An 18,704-nucleotide genomic window follows, 5' to 3' on the forward strand; every position below is an offset into this window, starting at 1 on the left:
GAAACAAAAGTAGAAGTAATGCTATCAACAAAAGCTACCTGGAACGCCACAAGCACTTTTACTGCAAACGTCCTCACAGACCTGCATTCGATCGAAATAAAAAGAGCAAAAGCCAGAAACTAGCAGAAAGGATAAAGGGAGACCTTAGTTTACTAGAAGAAAGAGCAGTAGCTGTATACCTCCTCCCCTCCCCCGCGAAGCAATGCCTAACGGCGGTAAGGCCCCGTCGGGCATCAGAGTCCAGAGGAAGGGGAAAACTATTTTAATCTTAGTAACTGTTAACAGTAATGATCATACGTACTGTAACAGTAATCGTACGTGAGTTGTTAACATGTTAAGTCCGACATATCCAGGCATTGCACCTAGCCTGTCGAAGACGTCAATGTCTTTCCCTAACCTCTATAATAAAACATCCCTTTTGTATTTTTAGATAATAGTCGTAGATTTATTTACCCATGTGTTGATGTAACTAAAACGTTCCGATTCAGACCTTAGATGTAGAATTGAAAAGTGTCGAGTTCATTTAAAAGGCCTTTTTCATTTTAATTAACTATAATATAACATTTTAACAAGCAACGTGTAACTCAAGATGAAATTCTGGAGTAGTTTATCCTTAAGAGGAATTCACTATCTGTGTGGTCATGCCAGAGGATTAGAGCAATTAATGTGGGACGAAACTAACTCACTTTTAAGACAGAATCACTGTCTATGGTAGTTGCAACGTTGCCAGGAAAAAACCTTAAAGGTGCTATAAAATAATGAGAAAGCAGCATTCCCAATTAAGAATTACAGTACTTCTTCTGATGAAATATCATCCGTAATTTTAACAAAAGTGCCTTCTCTTTATCTAATTACTCTGTTTAAACAAACAGGGTATAATATTTGCCATATTTAGCTAAAATTATAATAGACATATATAAAATATCCGATCTTATTAGATAAGCGCTTGAGAAGCTTAACTGACCAAATATTTCTTCTACATGTCCGTACGAACGGTACATCGAAAACTAAATGAAATATTGACATAGAATTTGATTTGAAGTTTATTAATTCAACATTGAGTATAATTAAGGTTCATGTCGAATTGGGCTATAGACTTGAGATTTTTACATGTTTTGCTACAACTCTGCAAAGGGGATGGAAAATTTTGTTCTATCTTATATTCAAAATTTCCATTGAATTAAATTACATTAAATTACTTTATTATAAAGACAATCATAGTGTAGTATCACTAAATAAGTGGATAAGATTGTTTAAAATGTGTAATGTGACAACATATACAACAACTAGACCTGTATAATATGGGTGTTGTTACACCTCTTTACAGCGTGGAACATAGCAGTAACAATGCCTTAATTTATCCAAAAAATACTTAATGATTTTATACGAGTCCCAAAATGTAACTAAATCTCTTTTTATTTATATAAATCAAGTTACTTAGTTAATAACATTACGAAAACTGAGGCAAACACGAAAGGTATAGTGATGTACACTTCATATCCATAAGTTTAACTTTAAGACTACAAGTCAAGCTCGACCAAAACAAAATCAGTTACATACAAAAACACTACTAGTAAATTAAACTTATACAAGGCCATGTATTGAACTCTAGTATACCTGCTGCTCAAAATATTGAATATTCTTTATTTCAGTTTGTCATAATATTGTCTGAGTGTATTTGATGAATTAATCATGTTATATCGTAAATGAATATTCCGTATAATGGAGATATTCCGAATTTTAATTAAATAAACTATATGTTTACAACTGTAACTATATAACATTGCATGTGGCGTTAGAGATAATCAAAAATAGTCAAACAAAAATAATTTTAATATTTTTCATAAGGCAGAGTGATATGATGTTGGTTAAATTGTGCAACGCTTAATTAAATCGTGTTATTCCCTATAAAACACACAAGACAGAAAATAGTGTCATCTGTGCTTAATTATAACGGTTTTGACTTTTTATAATTAAGAGATGACATTTATTTTTTTTGCCATTGTGAACTGACAGTCATATGATTATTTATTATTTTACTTCTTTATGCATGTTTGTACTTTGTTTACAAACATGAGGAGCAGCCTGAAAAGACGACATTGTTTATTTTATTTACTTTGAAATAGGAATTGCATAAAAAATATTTTAGTAAAAAGTAATGTTATTTTTTATTCTGTTTATTATGCCGAATGTGAGATAGGCAGCTTTTGAATTCCATTATAAATGGAAATATGTTGCCACCATTAAAGTAATTACACGTTTGTTAAGTTATCTACTTCATCACTTTATGTCACAGTTGGATTCAGGTTAAGTTCGAAGTTATATTGTTTTGCATTTTCTATATGGCTAATCTATTTTGAGAAGCTATTCCATTCCCGCCTTTGCCTTGCCCCTCAAAACTTGTTTACAGGCAGTCTTGCCTGAAGGCATAAACAAACAGCACGGGTGGTCAGTGATTCCTGGAATAACCTTAATAAATTCAGTCGGGTGTTGATCTTAGCATCGCAGAGAGTATAGTACTAGTAGTTTCAGTTGAAATAGTGCAACGCATTTATAGTTACCATGATTCGATTTGTTATTTGTCAACTAAGTTTTAGTTATGTTTTGCTGATGTGCAACTGCAGAATGTCTGGATTGTATATAGACAATGGAATTGATCAGACACTCGTTCAAAGGTTTATGACAAGGCAAGAAAAGAGAGAGGTTGAAAATGAAATTTTGAATTTATTGGGTCTACAAAATAGGCCTCGCCCAGCTGCTAATTCAAAAACACTTGGAAGTTCTGCACCAAAATTTCTCCTTGATGTTTACAAGTCTTTACTGGACAGTTCAGTTAGTAGAACAACTAGAAGTGAATTCAATCTCAGTGGTCGTGATCTACATGCAATTGATGAAAGTGATGTTATTATGACATTTACAAGTAACAGTAAGTATCAAGTAAAGTAAATATAACTTTGATATAGTGTAGACATGAAAAAATATTGTCATCAATATTTGTTGTCGATTTGTATTCCAAATAATATCCAGACTGTAGGCTAACAGTAAAGTCCTCTTACAAACTTTAAAGTAAGAATAGCAACATTATCAACTTGTATGATCCAGCATTCATAAAAAGTATAGAGCTATCCAGCCCATTCTTTGATACTTAGATTTAGAGATACCTAATAAATTTAGATGTTATCATTTAAGTTTTCCAGATCATACTCTATCGAAAAATTGGAAATACAATTAAACTATTGCAGTACTTCAGCTTCACTGTAGAGAGCCATCTTCAGTAAAAGAAGTCATTAAAAAAGCGGTCTACACTCGTTATTCGATTATTATTTGAACTATTCAACATATTATCCAAATATGATATTGTATATTAATCCTATGAAACAAGAATTATAATACATTATCAACAAGAATAATAAGTTACATTACAATCTTTTAATAACATAAATTTAACAATGACATTACTAAATAACAAATCCAACTATGGCCTAGACCTACATATCAGAAATACGAGTTACAATATTTTTAAATTGCGAGGATAGCAGTGAGCAACTGCTTTCATGAAGGCAGTAGCCAAACCCACATGTATATCTAGAAATTGTTCACATTATTTTCATTATATTCATCGTCATTTTCCAATTCTCAAGAAATCAGTTACTTCTTGCTGTTTATTGTTTACATGATAAATGACTGTAACTAATAAATAGGAATCATATGTTTTAGTTAGTAAATTTTAGTATCAAATTATTTATTCGGCTAAAAACAACCGAATAGAGTGTATTAAAGCCTAGTCTATAAGAAATTTTAAACCAATATTAACTGTTTTTTACTCATTTACTTGACAGTTTTACTATTCTAAAAACAGCTGCAGTAAAGTAAGTGGCCACCACCACAATCTATTTATTTTTTTATTTTTATTTATTTTATTTCCAAAGGACATACTTCTCCGTTTTATATTCAAGATTCATATAATTAACTTATAAACAACTTAACCTAAACAAGAATTTCTACAAACAAAACATGTGGATGGCTGAAAAATAATCAGAGTAGTCTACCAAGTTAGTGATTAGAAATACGTAAAATATTGAATACATAAACATTCTGACTATAGTTATTGACAATTAAGTATTGCCAGCTCGTTTTTAATGTATTGAATAATAATATTCCAAACTAATTCACAGAAAGTAAAATCATTTGGGTGATGGCCGCAAGTACTAGGCGATATATATGTGTTATTTGTCACAAGCTGTCATTCACATTCATCCTTCAAAATAGTTAAAAGCAGCTAAATGTCACACTGTTGTTAAAACTTAGATAGTTTTGATTAATAATTCAATTATTACTAAGAAGAAAAATTCCCACATGAGGGAATAACTTATATTCCTGAATGATTCGGTACTTTGGTATTATCCAGAGGCCATAATTTTAGGAAGAACATTTTTTACCGGAGATCTAATAATACTACAATATTAGAAAGAACAGACTTTATTTGACTTACTGTGAAAATTACATGTCATTATGATGATCTGTTCTTGTTTTCTCTCCTGGATTATTTTTTTGTTTTATCTGTAGTGTTTCGTGTACCATGGAAATATCTGATGCACAAATGGACAATTGGCTTCGTTTCCATGATGATGACATGTACACAGATACTTTCAGACACAGTTTAAGGATAAATTACTATTACAACGAATTTCTGCCATACTATTTGAAGCAGAATCAAAACATAAAATACTAAACTTGTGATATCTACTTTAAAAAATGCACTTGAAAAACTAGAAAAGATAACGTTCTGTTTCTAAAAACCTGGTAAAACTTCACCATTGCTTTCGCCATAGTTGCTAAGTTGGCCATCAGAGTGTTGTAGCAATTGAATGAAGTTGATGTAATTCCAACAAACACTTTTAGATGCAATATCACCTGTACAGCTTTGTGTGCCAGTCAAGTGGTAAATGGTTTATTTTATGAAATTTGCTGTTACTAGAATTTTCTTATTTGCTCATTAAATAGAATATATTATCTTTTTTAAAATTAGTGTGTAGCGTATTTGTTTGTTTACAGATAAACATGTAAGCAGTGTGCGTCACGAGCGAGGAAAACGGCTCTGGTTTGATGTCTCAGATATACCAGTTGGAGAAACAATAGTTGACGCCGAACTAAGATTATACAAAAATTCTAACTACTCAATGGACTCTGGAGAAAATTTTACTGTGTCAGTGTATCAACTGCTGCTAGAAAATGGGTGAGCCAGCTACACGTTAACAGTATATATGCACTATCTTTGAATTTTATATGTTGTATTTTGTAGGCCTTTGTTTTTGTATCAGCTGGTAATACCTGATCTGCAGATCACCCGTTTTATTTAGCCTAATTGAAGCGTATTACTTTACTAGCAAAATATGATGGATTAAAACTATGATTGAGAGCTAATCTGTTTACTGATTACTTGTTATAAGTTAACTTCTTAACATGAAGATACGACAATGAAAAGAAGGAGTGGAAATATAGGACAAACAGAAAAACAACAAGAAGACTATAGTTTGTTTAATAACCAATGAAGCTGTTTTTTTATACGTACCATGAGGGTTCTGGTAAAAAGGCCCAAATGAATTCTTCATTACATAAATACTATAGTGAAGTAATGGAACTCTATGTGTTCAGTGAGGTGTGTATGGGTAGAATAGAAACAATATATTCATCAGTCTGTTTATAACAATATTCGTGACTGGCCGCTTTTCAACTATTCATCATTACTTCTCAGTTCATGGTCACAGCTTTCTACTGTGTGACGTGACTTTGCTACAATTAAAATGCTACTCAGAAGTTTGACAGTACTTTATTAAAAGTACTTGTGAGATCGTTTTCCGATTATTCCTGACAAACATTCTCAGTTAGTCTATTTGATTGGTAGGAAAACATAAACTGTAAAAATGAAACTACATTTTTATCTACAAAAATATAAGTAATACAACAAATTAAATGAACCATTTTATTAAATTAATTTTTATTTTGTATTCTCATTTAAATTTTTTCTTTTTTAGAGAGAAAGAACTGGAGTTTGTGGATGCTGTCAACACCTCGTACAGTCAGGAGGGCTGGCTCATCTTCAACATGACTGGACCTCTCACGTCCTGGGTGACCTTTCCTCAGACCAACAAGGGTCTCTACATGTCCGTCCACCCTGCTGACAGGCTAGGTATGTTATACTCATGAGGTTAGGTGCTTTGCACTCATTAGGCTAAGTACTTTACACTCAGGAGACTAGGTACATTACATTCATGAGACTAAATACAGTTGGAGGAATTTAGCTGTGCTCGTAAGGCCCAAATACTACCCTTTCAACAAATAAACGCTATCTGTGTGGCGGGTTGCGTTTACGTGCTAGCCGCTGAGATGAAGGCGCAACAATCTCTTTAAACTCCTTTAAAGACTTTAAACTCACGATTTTGATTTGCAGATTAGTATTGATAAATACATTATTTTTAAAAACACAATAACAACTGAAAACCCAACATAAATCCTATTATTACTATTACTTGGTATTCTCTTATTATTTCATTCTACCACAAGCTGCACTGTCACAAAACAGACTGATTGTACGTGTGTGATGAGTTATTTAGGCCAATACTATTCCTGAAAGGAAAGTTTTACCCATGAGTCACAGGAAATGTTTTCGGGACCCAGCGCATAATGCTACCCCGCCACCCCTTCCGCCTATCACCACACACTCAAGGTCACTCGCGCAGCTAAAGTCCTCGAACTGTACATTACACTCATTAGGCGAGATACGTTACACTAAGTACACTAGGTACGTTATGCTCATGAGGCTTAGTACGTTACACTCATGAGTTAAGTAACGTTATACTTGTGAGTTAGGGAATGTTACACTCATGAGTTAAAGTACGTTACATTCATGAGGTTAGGTACATCACAGTCATGCAAAAATGTTCATTACCAAGTGTATAAAATTTAGAATGTCCAATTCTAGTAACAAAATTATTTTCTCAAGCACAATAACTTTGGGCAAAATCTCTGGTTTGAATCAGATTGTCATAGTGGACAGTGGTTCTTAACGTTTTATTTAGAATACCACTTCATACCTTCTTCCACTTTGACTTACTATCATTCAAATTATTTGTGACAACATTTAGAGATGTATAATAGTAATGGTCTTTTTAATGAGCTCTTGGATTATTAACACTAACATTAAATTTTCTATTCTACTAGCATGTCACTTTTTAAATAATTCAGTTGTCAAAACAGTCATTATTTTCTGTAGTTTGTTATTCAAACAATGTTGTATAACAATGTTAAAACAAGCAAAAAACTAACATTTAAATAATAACAATAACTACGTATCTTCGTCAAACAGTTCAAACTGTAGTCATACACTACTATAGTTTCGACTTCTAATAAGTCATCTTCTGCTGTTGGTGTCAATAAATATTAATAGAGAGGATTATCCACCTGGAGTCGTCCTAGTTTAAAATTCACGAACATAGTACAATTACAACGAATAAATAAATAGTACGGGAAACACAACATTTGATAGGCCTATCACACATGAATATTAAACATGATATAACATCACAGCCCGCAGAAGACAGGACAACTGACACTAGGTGATTCCAGTTCCCGGTTCATCCACGTTATCAGCTGATCGGTTGGTTGGCGAGACGCTGTTGCGATGTATTGTTTTAAACAAATAATGGAAGCTAAATTATAGCTTCTCATTTTACATGAGTTCACCTAATGAATTCCTTTTAGAATGTTTATAAATTTCATATTCTTCAAGCTTGTTTAATTTGCTGCCTTTGCGACAGTGATGTAACACATCGATGAAGTCTCTTTATGTACAATGTACGATGTTATGTTCATCGTTCACTCAACACTCATCATTGAGGGTTGTCTACTGCATTTCTCATTATGGATATCTTTTAAAGAACTTACTCATTTGCATGCTATTCCATCACTGATAATGTTTGTCCTTACACTTCACAGTTCTGTCGGTTAATAATTTCTTCACTGGCATAAAGCTCAAGCCAGACAGTATGATTTTTATGCTGTAATAATGTATAAAACAATTTATACAATGTTTTAGATCATTAACATTATGTATTGAAATGAATTTATACCAACAGTTACTGGAATTAAAAAATTTGATGTTTATGATATAGCTTGGATAACGAAGAATGTCGGGTAACCACGTTCCAGATAATTGCGTCCCTAGTGTACCATCGTTCCAAGTCCTGCTGTTACCCACAACATAATTCTATGATACTCTCGAAGTGTAATCTAACACTCTCTGTTTCCACGCAGCTCTCACTTGCACAGATATTTGGAATGTGTTTTTACTGAAAACTTTGTCAACTCTACTACATGTTGTTGTTTCTTTTACAGTTCATGAAATGAGGCCTGAAGACATTGGCATTGTCTCAACAAGCTTGGAAGGAGAAGAGGAGAAGCAGCCGTTCATGGTGGCATTTTTGAAGGCAACAAGTAATACTCCGAAACGAACTCGAAAAACAAGGGAAATACGACGAAGGAAGAAAGCCGAAAACTCAGAAACCAGTTACTCTCGCAACCCATTCACAGGTAGTTACAGAATTGTAATAATTACTGTAGTGTTAAAAATCTCTGTAGTCATTTGTTGTACAGTGTCATGAAGACTTATTAACTACATTTAGAGATTGTATTGATAAAAGTTTTGAATATGAAATATTTTGATAATACTCTATTGGATTTCCTCCTATGTATAAGGTAAGAGTAGGCCAGAGCAGTGTCACGTAACAGGCTTCGCTAAGCTTCGAGGCTATGAGTGTTAGTTGTCGAAACAACATCCTGATAGGATGTGGTTTATTTCGATTGTCTGAGAAGCTCCCTTGACCTAATTACTGCCAAAAAGTATTGAAGCTTACCTTTAGCCAGGGCTCGGTTTCTTTGGATGCTTCGCTGTTCGAAGGCAACGGAGATATCCTAGGTGGCATCATGTCTAGATGAACAAATGAAGTTTCATCCACACTTCAAGGCATAGTTTAATTTTATTCATTCTCAATATATTCTGGTCAGTGATAAACTTCTGAAATTCTATCAAAGGGACATGCGCTTTAACAAATTCAATGTTGCGTATTTAGAAATTAAGTTACATATGAATAAGCTTCACTAACACTCATCCCATAGATGTACATACACCATTATTGAACTTGTTTTTCCTAAGTAGAAATTAAGTTTCATCCAAATTTCAAACCTAATATTAGATGTAGAAATTTTCCTCTTAGCAATATACTTCACTATTGCTCAGCTAAACCCCATATATTAATCATCACTTCAAGGCATCTCTGGTCTATAGCTTAGTTCATTCTTGAGATATTGGCCTGAGTTACAGGCTTCGCTAACGCTCAGCCGAACCCCATGAATAAATATGCACCATCATTGAACTTTATCTTGCATGTGTAGAAACTACTTGCAAAAAGTTTAGTCTATAGCAATTTTGTTCTCGAGATACACTACGCGGAATACAGACACACAAACAGAAGAGGAATTTTGCCTCAATATTCAACCAGATTTCTTTATGGTAAATACACCATCATTGAACACAATGTTGCCTATGTAGAAATAAAGTTTCATACAAAATTTCAAGTCTATAGGTCAATTTGTTCTCTAGATATTGTGCTGAAGACAGAAGCAACATTTTCCCCAGTCCCTTGAGTGTTAGGCTTTACTAATGTCATCGAATTAGTTCTTCACAAAGGTATGAATAAAGTTTAATTTTAAGGAAGATCTTCATTATTTTTTTACAAAGCTTTACTGTTTTTTTATCCTTAGTACTGACATTTTAGTATGAGGATCGATTTGTTTTGTTCTACTAATATTTTTTTATTTGTTCCTCTTTTATTATTGACGATCAATATCCTATTAGTGTAAAGAAATTTTATTCGCCTGGAGATTTTTGTAATTTATTTATTTATTAGCAGCAATGTAAATGTACAAAATAACGGCATCAATAACAACCAAAATTGTTGTAATTAAATTGACTCTATATAATTAGTGACAAACTGATACTGCATGGAGGTGAATCATAACAGTATAGGGCTGTTGGCAAGCAAGGGGAAGCGACTTGGGTTCATCTATATGCTTTCTAAAATAAATTGTTGGGTTTATAACATTTGTAAAGTTAATTTTATATGTTAGATATTTGTGAGCGACATTTAATGGATTGTAGACAATACATCTGTAGTAGTAAGGCACCTACTTGTGCAAGGAGCCTTCTACTCTAATTAAGTTTGCGGTCATGAGGATTAATCAATTCTGTTTGAGTTGGGGGTGCCGTTATGTGTAACAACTTAGCTTTTTACCTTTTAAACTTTTTACATTCTTTGTATAATTCAATTATAAGTGTTATACAATTGAGTTTTACATTTTTAAGGGTACTTATTTGCTAATTGTATTGTTTTATTAATTTTACTTATATTCTTATATATTTTAATTGATATGACGCATGCCATACAATATTGTAATTGTCTACGGCAATAAATCTAATACTGAAAACAATCTGCTTGACAGGCCTCCTGTCATGGCTCATAAGAATATAACAACTGAAGTGTTCTCTCAACTAAGATGGTATAAAGTATAAATGGATTGAAAAGAGTATTATATAACTTTTGGAAATCTGCTCAAGAGTAATTTAGAACTTTAACTAATCTTTACTATTAAAAGTTCAAAACTGTAATGTTGAAAATGTAAGGACCAAGTAGAAAATGCTGTTACTGCTTTTGTCACAGCTGAATTGGTCCAGAAAGTGGACTCATAAAATCCTAAGCTATTTGAAAGGGCTATTTTTTGGGGTTAAAAGCTATAAAAGGAAATAGTTTACAGATTTGCTGAACGTAGTATGAAAATGGAAGGATCAACAGGTGGTCCATTTGAGCTTAAGAAGTAGCCATCTAAAGCTAGGGGATTCTCTGAGGTTGTAGAAAGGACATCAACCGTTTTGTGGTATTTCTAGGTGTGAATCCTTTAGGACTGTCTTGAATTGGGTTCATACTGAACATGAGAGACTGCAACCGGGTTCGAGGATGAGTAGATTAGTCCTGCAGTCGCCTTCCCCCAGCGTGGTGGCTGATCTTCTCTCCTTAAGTAGATCAGTGTCTTCTTGAGTTATGGGTCTGATTACGGAACATGGTCACCTGAGGAAGTATCTTCACAGATTAGGCATTCTCTGGGAGGATCCGCTCTGTAGAATGTGTAACGAGCAGGAGGAAACTGCTGAACACTTTCTCTTTGACTGCCCTGTAATAAGCAAGGGATCGCTACACCATCATTGGTAGTCTGGTCAAGGGTGGTGAATTTCTCCAGGAGAATCTGGTCAGTTGTTTTTGGCGGTTTGTAAAACTGCTGAAACTGTATATTGGTTGACCTCGTGGTACACTTCCGCGATGCGCGAAATACCCTTGAACTAAAGTGCATGACAATAGACCGCCCCTTAGATGAAGAAGAAGAAGCCTTGTTGTCATTGAAGCTGAAAGAAATTACTCAAAATTGACAATCTTGTTCCTTTTGGTACAAAGGATTAATTCATTAATTATTTTTTGTTTTTGTTATAAATTCACCATATTTAAATCAAATGAAGGGTGTACAACCATTTCAGATTACCAATTTTACGGTTAACCCAATTACATCTAAAAATAACCTACAAGAATGTGTGCGTATGGAAAATGAATTAAGTACATTAGATTAAGTTATACTTCGGGAATGGTTGGAGGAGTGGGGAGATGACTAATAGCAGTTTACCTTGCTTGCGCGACACAGCAATATGGCGGTTGGTGAGAGGGGGAAGGGTGAATCATCTCAAAGGTCGCTACAGCGATGTGTCACCCATTTACGCATCCACTGTTTTGCTCAGAAGCGGAGTGTTGGCACAGCGTCTGGTGTTGATTATAAACTATTTTCCTCACTTATTTCTATACACGATATCGTTGATGGAACCGTTTCGGTTAACTGAAGTTTTACTGGGTAATTAACCTGTAATATTTCATTTGTGTGATAAAATCATTTACTAATTAATCATCAACAGATACAAATGTGATAAATTAATTTTTTGTGGTTCTCTTTTTCTATTCCAGATTCTTCCTTGTGGTCTACCAGAAGTTGTCAGATTCAAACGCTTTATGTCAGTTTCCGTGACTTGGGATGGCAGGTAATAACAAAAGTGCATGAATAGTTGAAACATAATTAATTTGTATTTAGGTAATTACAATTTAAGTAAGGTTATTAAACTATTGCCGACATGTTAAATTTTAGATAATGAAAACTAGGGATAGGTTAGTTCCATAAATGTTCATTTCCATTTGTGATTGGAGTTTTGATTTTGAGATATTTACATAAACCATCAATATATTGGTTGGAAATGAAAAGTTGTCTTAATACAATTTGTTTAGCAATTGAACTAAGTTATTACTATGACTTTATTATCATTATTTTTCCAAGAAACTAAGTTGTAATTTACTTTTAATTTAATAATTTTTACATTTTATGTTATATATAAAACACTAGTTACAAAACAATTTTTAGTTACATTTTTAATAGCAAATTATTTTTAAACCAATAACTGTTTATTAAGCAACTGTTGTTAATAAAATATGGACTATTACAAATTGCTATTTCAATAACATCAAAAAGATAATATTCCTAATCGCAAGTTTTCTAACTCACTTCGTACATAACTGATATTATATTTTCATTCACAGTTTTAACTAACACACACAACTAATTAATTATTTCATCTTCTTATAATGTATTCAAAATAATATGAAAACAAAATATGGTAATTCTAAGCAATATATGGGTCAACCTCGATTTTTCTCATATTACAATATAATGTTCCAATAGTCAATTAGAAAAGGAAATGACTAGAATTTCTTGCCGGAAAGCAGTTATAGGGAGCAGGCAACCGCCAGACAGTCATATATTGCTTAGAGTTACCTATTAGTGATCAGGGGCACTGACGTGATCTGGGCTTCAAATTTGGAACTACTCGAGTTAATGTTTTTTCTAAAAGAGCAAGCAGCGCGAAGCGTTGCGCAGCGGGCAGGTATCGTGCGTAATCCTTTTTTTTATTAAAATTTTCTGATAAATTGTTATTACATATTACAATATAATGTAGGTAATGTATGTTAAACAATTTTAAACACATAATTACATGCTGGAAAGCAAAGTAAACCAATATAATCCGCCCAATACAAAATCTCCGTAAAAATCTGGTAAAGGAATCTGTGTCATTCCTTTGGCCTGAATCAATTCAGTATATACGAAGATCACGCACGATGCTTGCCCGCTGCGCAGCGCTTCGCGCTGCTTGCTCTTTTAGAAAAAAAATTAACTCGAGTAGTTCCAAATTTGAAGCCCAGATCACGTCAGTGCGCCTGATCACTAATAGGTAATTCTCGCGGTTGCCTGCTCCCTATAACTGCTTTCCAGCAAGAAATTCTAGTCATTTCCTTTTCTAATTGACTATTGGAACATTATATTGTAATATGAGTTGCCTGCTCCCTATAACTGCTTTCCGGCAAGAAATTCTAGTCATTTCCTTTTCTAATTGACTATTGGAACATTATAATGTAATATGAGAAAAATCGAGGTTGACCCATATATTTCTTAGAATTACCCAAAATATACCTACATAAATTATATAATATCTTTGTCTTTCCACCAATTAATAAATTCACCTATAAACATTTTATTGGCTAGTATTCAGCCGTACAACTGAACAAAATGGTGATAAAAGTCACAACTACAAATAAAAAAAATAGTATTTGTAAAACCAACATTAGAAACTTCTAGTTATATTATTGTCAGAACCAGCAATCAATTAGAAGTACTTAAAAATACAGTGTTTTGCACTTACAGTTGGTACAACTGTTTACCACTACAACTTGAAGGTCTGCAGAAATTGTATTGGCACACAATCTGCTGGTATAAATAGGAACTACTATCAAATAGTACATCGTACATCCATAATAGTGTTGACGTCATGAGTCTATGCTGATGAGTTTACCTTCCAAGTGCCAGAGATGCACTACTACAGTTATATATTCTCATTTTATAAGTACATTAATGGACACATATAAACCTTATTTCACAAGGATTAGAAAATAAAATGCAGAGAACAAATAAGCTATATTTCTTCAAAATCTGAGATGATGACTTTCTCGGATTGAGAGAAGCTATTTTTTTTTTTTTGTTAAATTGAACCGGAACGATTCAGCACCCAATGGAGACATTGTGAGTGTTAAGGTGCAGGAAATCTGGTGTAGGCTACTTATGTACTGTGCTGTTCAGGAATGGTGGGAAATCAGATTAACACAGCAAATGTATTAAATTATAAATTTAATCAGTTCAGATTTTATAAAAATAAGGATTTTAGCATTTAAGAAAATATGTTCTTTGTTAGACGTGTTTTTTTTCTCTTTTAGGATTGGATTATTGCACCAGACGGGTACGGAGCATTCTACTGCAGCGGCGAATGCAACTTTCCGTTGAATGCACACATGAATGCAACTAATCATGCTATTGTCCAAACCCTGGTCCACCTCATGTACCCCTTCGAAGTACCCAAACCGTACTGCGCCCCAACCAAATTGACACCAATTTCTGTATTGTACTTTCTTGACGACTCAAATGTCATTTTGAAAAAATACAAAAATATGGTCGTTAAAAGCTGTGGTTGCCATTAGCCTCCAAAGTTTTACACAAAGTCTTCCATATTTCTGTATTAAAGCTTAACATAAGAATCAAAAAAGTATTTTTACGTCTGTTAATACTTAAAAGTAGATAGTGACTTCAGAAAAGTGCCTTATTAGTGTTATGCTCTCTTATTATACTTAAGTTGAAGTTATCAAAATAGGCCCTTAAGATCTGTTTCTATATAAGTAATGAACAATTTTAGAAGTATATTTTTATACTATTGTTGTATTTTATGTCTTAAAAAATGTAGATTTAGTAAATGTTTGTATAGTTTTATTTTTGTACTTGTTTCTGCCAGTTGAAACACAAAACACCATGTCGTCTGGAATCATCACTAAAATAAGTTACCATTGAATGGAAAAATAAATCTAATACAAAATAACAAAAGTATTCTTAACATTTAGAACACAATGATTTTATTCTCTTAGTATAATTATATCAATTGTTGGTATGTATTATGTAGTAGTTTTTATCTAACTAATCATTATTTCTTAGTTTTTAACTTATTCCTTAACTTTATTGAACGTGTCAAATTATTTTAATATATCTAGCATAATTATATTTGATTTTACTGTTTAGAACTGTGTATAGATTCAAATCTTTCTCTAGTCTCCTACCATTGTAGGATAATTTGAAAGCATTGAAGTTCAAGGAATGTTTGAATTTTTTACTGTAATCAACTTGATTTTAATGGCTTCAACCCATTGGCTGACATACCTAGGCCAAGAACATTGAAGGTTGTTGATACTAAGATACCTAAGTTGGTTACTAGTAAAAAGTCAGAATCAAAATAATGCATCGATCTGGGTATTGTTTGTAGCATACCTTGTGTTGTGTGACTGACTCAGAACAACTCTCCCCTGGAAAAATAATAGGATTTCAGACATTTGCCATCGTTATATATTACTTTTTGTAATTTATAATGATGGCAAATGTCCAAAGTCCTATTATCCTTCCAAATCAACAATAATAAACTTTAAATTAAATATTTATTGTCCTCCTGGAAGACATCAGAGACAAAGTATCAGAGAATCACAGAAATTTGCCATTTTTCTAGAAGTGCCAGAAAAATTGGTCTCCTCGTTCACTAAATCCATTATAAAATTCACTTAATAAAGTACAGTGCTGTGTAATATATCTTTGTATTCAGGAATTCTGATGCAAAAAACCAATATTTTACGAACAAATTGTGTTTTAACAATAATAATAATATAACTTTATTGTCATAAAAGTTACATATTTTACAGAGTGAGTTTAGATTCTAGGCTACACAAAGACAGGTGACATTGTAAAATAGAAAGTATAAATAAATAATTGTATTTAATTAACACAAGTATCGTAAATACCTATGAGTAAAAATACTAAAATTTTCCATCTAAACATTCATCTACTGAGTAGTAGTTTTTATTCAACAAACATTGTTTTAACCTAGATTTATATTTTACATTATCCTCAATAACTTTAACTCTTGTGGAAGCTTATTAAAGAACTTAATTCCCATATATTCTGGATTATGCTCTCTCAATGTTAATCTATGTTTTGAAAATTAAACATTACAATTTGTTATCTCATTCATATTGATACTTTCTATTAAATAAATTGAATGTTAGACAGATTTCATAAAAATCTGCTTATTTTATCTGCAAACCAAACTGTTCCAAGAAAATTTTAGAACATAAACTGGTGCTTTATTTACAAGATCTCTTCCATTAAGTGGAATGTAAATATTTTTTAAATAATCAGTCAGGTTTTATTCACGGTTGAATTTTTAAACATAAATGATTTAATTCTTTTTCATTGGGAAGTTTTTAACAATTTTACAAGTCATGTACTGTTTAAAACAAACTGTGTTGTGAGATTTGGATTCCACTTGACTAGAGAAAGAGATGAGACTGAAAATTTATTAATGTACTTTTAGTTACAAACTACAACTTATCATAATTTAGTGAAATACTTTTTAAGTTATCAGTTTATTCCACTAATGTGTGTTAGCTTTTTATATGACCCTTTCTTTTTCCAAGCATTTATTATATTGTAAAGGGAATGCTTTAATTTGTATATTTTTATTTTTATTAATTCTGAGGCATCATTCGATACAAACAACTGTTATGTTGGTGTGAAGCTGTGATTCAGAACGTGGATTCAAGCCTGGGTAAATGTCACGTTGATAGAGGTTTGAAAAGCGATGTAAATTCATTGCTAGTAGAGGTGAATCAAGTCATTCTGTTTCAAAAACTAGCAATAAGTCCGTGATGGTTGTAGAACAATTCCATCACTATAGAATTTATGTTCAATTTGTGACTCACTATTTTATTGTAAACCTCAAAATGTATTATTTCTTCATTGAAACAGGAAAAAGGGAGAAAACATCATAGACTATTTGTCGGTGTCACAATTTTTGCATCATCCAGTATTTGCTCTATTAAAAGAGTAAGCAGCGCAGATCCATAAGTGATCTATGTGACAATTCCAGGAAAATTGTCTTCCTTTCCGTTGCTATTGCATAATCTAATGGACCCAGCTCTTTCAATGAAAACAACTGCCCTTTTACTAATGGCATCACCCCATTAAAACACAAGACAATTTTAAACAGAGGCTACGAAATCTGAACCACTAGGTTTGGTATAAGTTTGAATTTAGTTTTGACTCATTATAACCAGGCTTGTGGAATAATTAAAGCAAAACCAACCAAGAACATTAATTAATTATATGTACTATCAAAATTGGTTGCTTAATTTATTAATATGTTTTCAATTTATGCGAAAGTCCTTGTATCTTTGTAATAGCTACTTGTTAAATTTTCTGCATATGCATTGTGTACCTATTTATTTGTATTTATTGTATTAAATATTTTTAGTTAGTTACGTATTTTTATGTCTGATCATAAATAAAAGTACTATGTCAATTTTCTTGTATTTATTCTCCAAATTCTTTTTGTACATGGAAAATATGTATTTTGGAATGAAGTGTATAAATCGTTCAAAAATGATGACTTAACTTGGTATTTGTTTTCATTTTTATAGTATATTCTAATTGAACGTGTTTTTTCCAAATTAACAAAGTACTGTGTGAACCATGGCACGTTATTAGAACTTAGCATATAGAGAGTGGATTATAGTTTAAAAATTGGATTGTAATTTTTTAGAGCAATTATTCCAATTTTTCTCCTAACTATTCTTTGAGATCTGTGTGGGAAGAAACAATGCAAAATGAAAGGCTATGAGATGTTTGGAAAAAAAGGAGTAGTGCATATTCTCACATATTTTTATATTGTTTGTCCACATACTGTGTAATTTAAAAAGTTAATCCGGAAATGTCTCAAAAATAAAATACTGTACCTACACATTTGAGACAAGTAATTAAAAATTGGAGTTATAACCTTTTTACCAATGCATTAAAATTCAAGAATGTCATCTGAAAGTTCAAAACTAATAAATTATCCAATTTATACCAAAAATTCAAAAGTTTTGGATCCTAGGTGTTTAAAGTTTAGCCTGTATCAAACAAATATTGGAATTTCGAAAATTTAAATAAGCACAAATTGTATAATAGCAATGCAACAAAATACAGTATATAAAAAAATGAGTTTTTAATAGGCTAATTTCTCTGATGATAGTTTCCTAAGCAATAAACACAGCCTATTAGTACAAGCTGTAGTGTTTTATCATTTTGCTTAGATGGTAAGCCAAAGGAAATATTTAAAAACTTTCATAAGGGATTACAGGCTTGATAATGGTAGAAAATATCAAAATTAAAGTAAACTTTGCGGGTTTACATCATGGCTGAGGGTTACTCTATGAAAACTATACTAACTATGAAGATTCTTGGGAGCATTGGACATATTTTAATTTACTACTACTAGTGATTTACAACACATATTCCAATAATTAGTTTAATTTTGCTAGGGCTTTCAAAATCAAGGATTCCATCGTCAGGCAACTTCACAAATTTGGGATGTTGTATTGGTC

General features: G+C 32.3%; 1 protein-coding gene across 1 annotated transcript; it reads left to right on the plus strand.

Moving 5' to 3' along the window:
- Positions 1–2,077: 2,077 nt before the first annotated feature.
- On the plus strand, positions 2,078–17,641 carry LOC124364568 (protein 60A). The gene is made up of 6 exons (XM_046820125.1): positions 2,078–2,926; positions 5,056–5,236; positions 6,036–6,190; positions 8,395–8,589; positions 12,117–12,190; positions 14,466–17,641. The coding sequence occupies exons 1-6, from the start codon at positions 2,563–2,565 to the stop codon at positions 14,724–14,726; spliced, it is 1,230 nt and encodes a 409-aa protein (XP_046676081.1). The 5' UTR covers positions 2,078–2,562; the 3' UTR covers positions 14,727–17,641.
- The last annotated feature ends 1,063 nt before the right edge of the window (positions 17,642–18,704 follow it).

Source organism: Homalodisca vitripennis, chromosome 6, assembly GCF_021130785.1.
Source record: "Homalodisca vitripennis isolate AUS2020 chromosome 6, UT_GWSS_2.1, whole genome shotgun sequence".
NCBI classification, from domain to species: domain Eukaryota; kingdom Metazoa; phylum Arthropoda; class Insecta; order Hemiptera; family Cicadellidae; genus Homalodisca; species Homalodisca vitripennis.

Bases quoted from the DNA above. Each gene is read 5' to 3' on its own strand.
- LOC124364568 (XM_046820125.1), top strand. From the start codon at position 2,563: ATGATTCGATTTGTTATTTGTCAACTAAGTTTTAGTTATGTTTTGCTG. The intron at 5,237-6,035 runs GTGAGCCAGCTA...TTTCTTTTTTAG, and splicing joins CAACTGCTGCTAGAAAATGG to AGAGAAAGAACTGGAGTTTG. The intron at 12,191-14,465 runs GTAATAACAAAA...TTTCTCTTTTAG, and splicing joins TCCGTGACTTGGGATGGCAG to GATTGGATTATTGCACCAGA.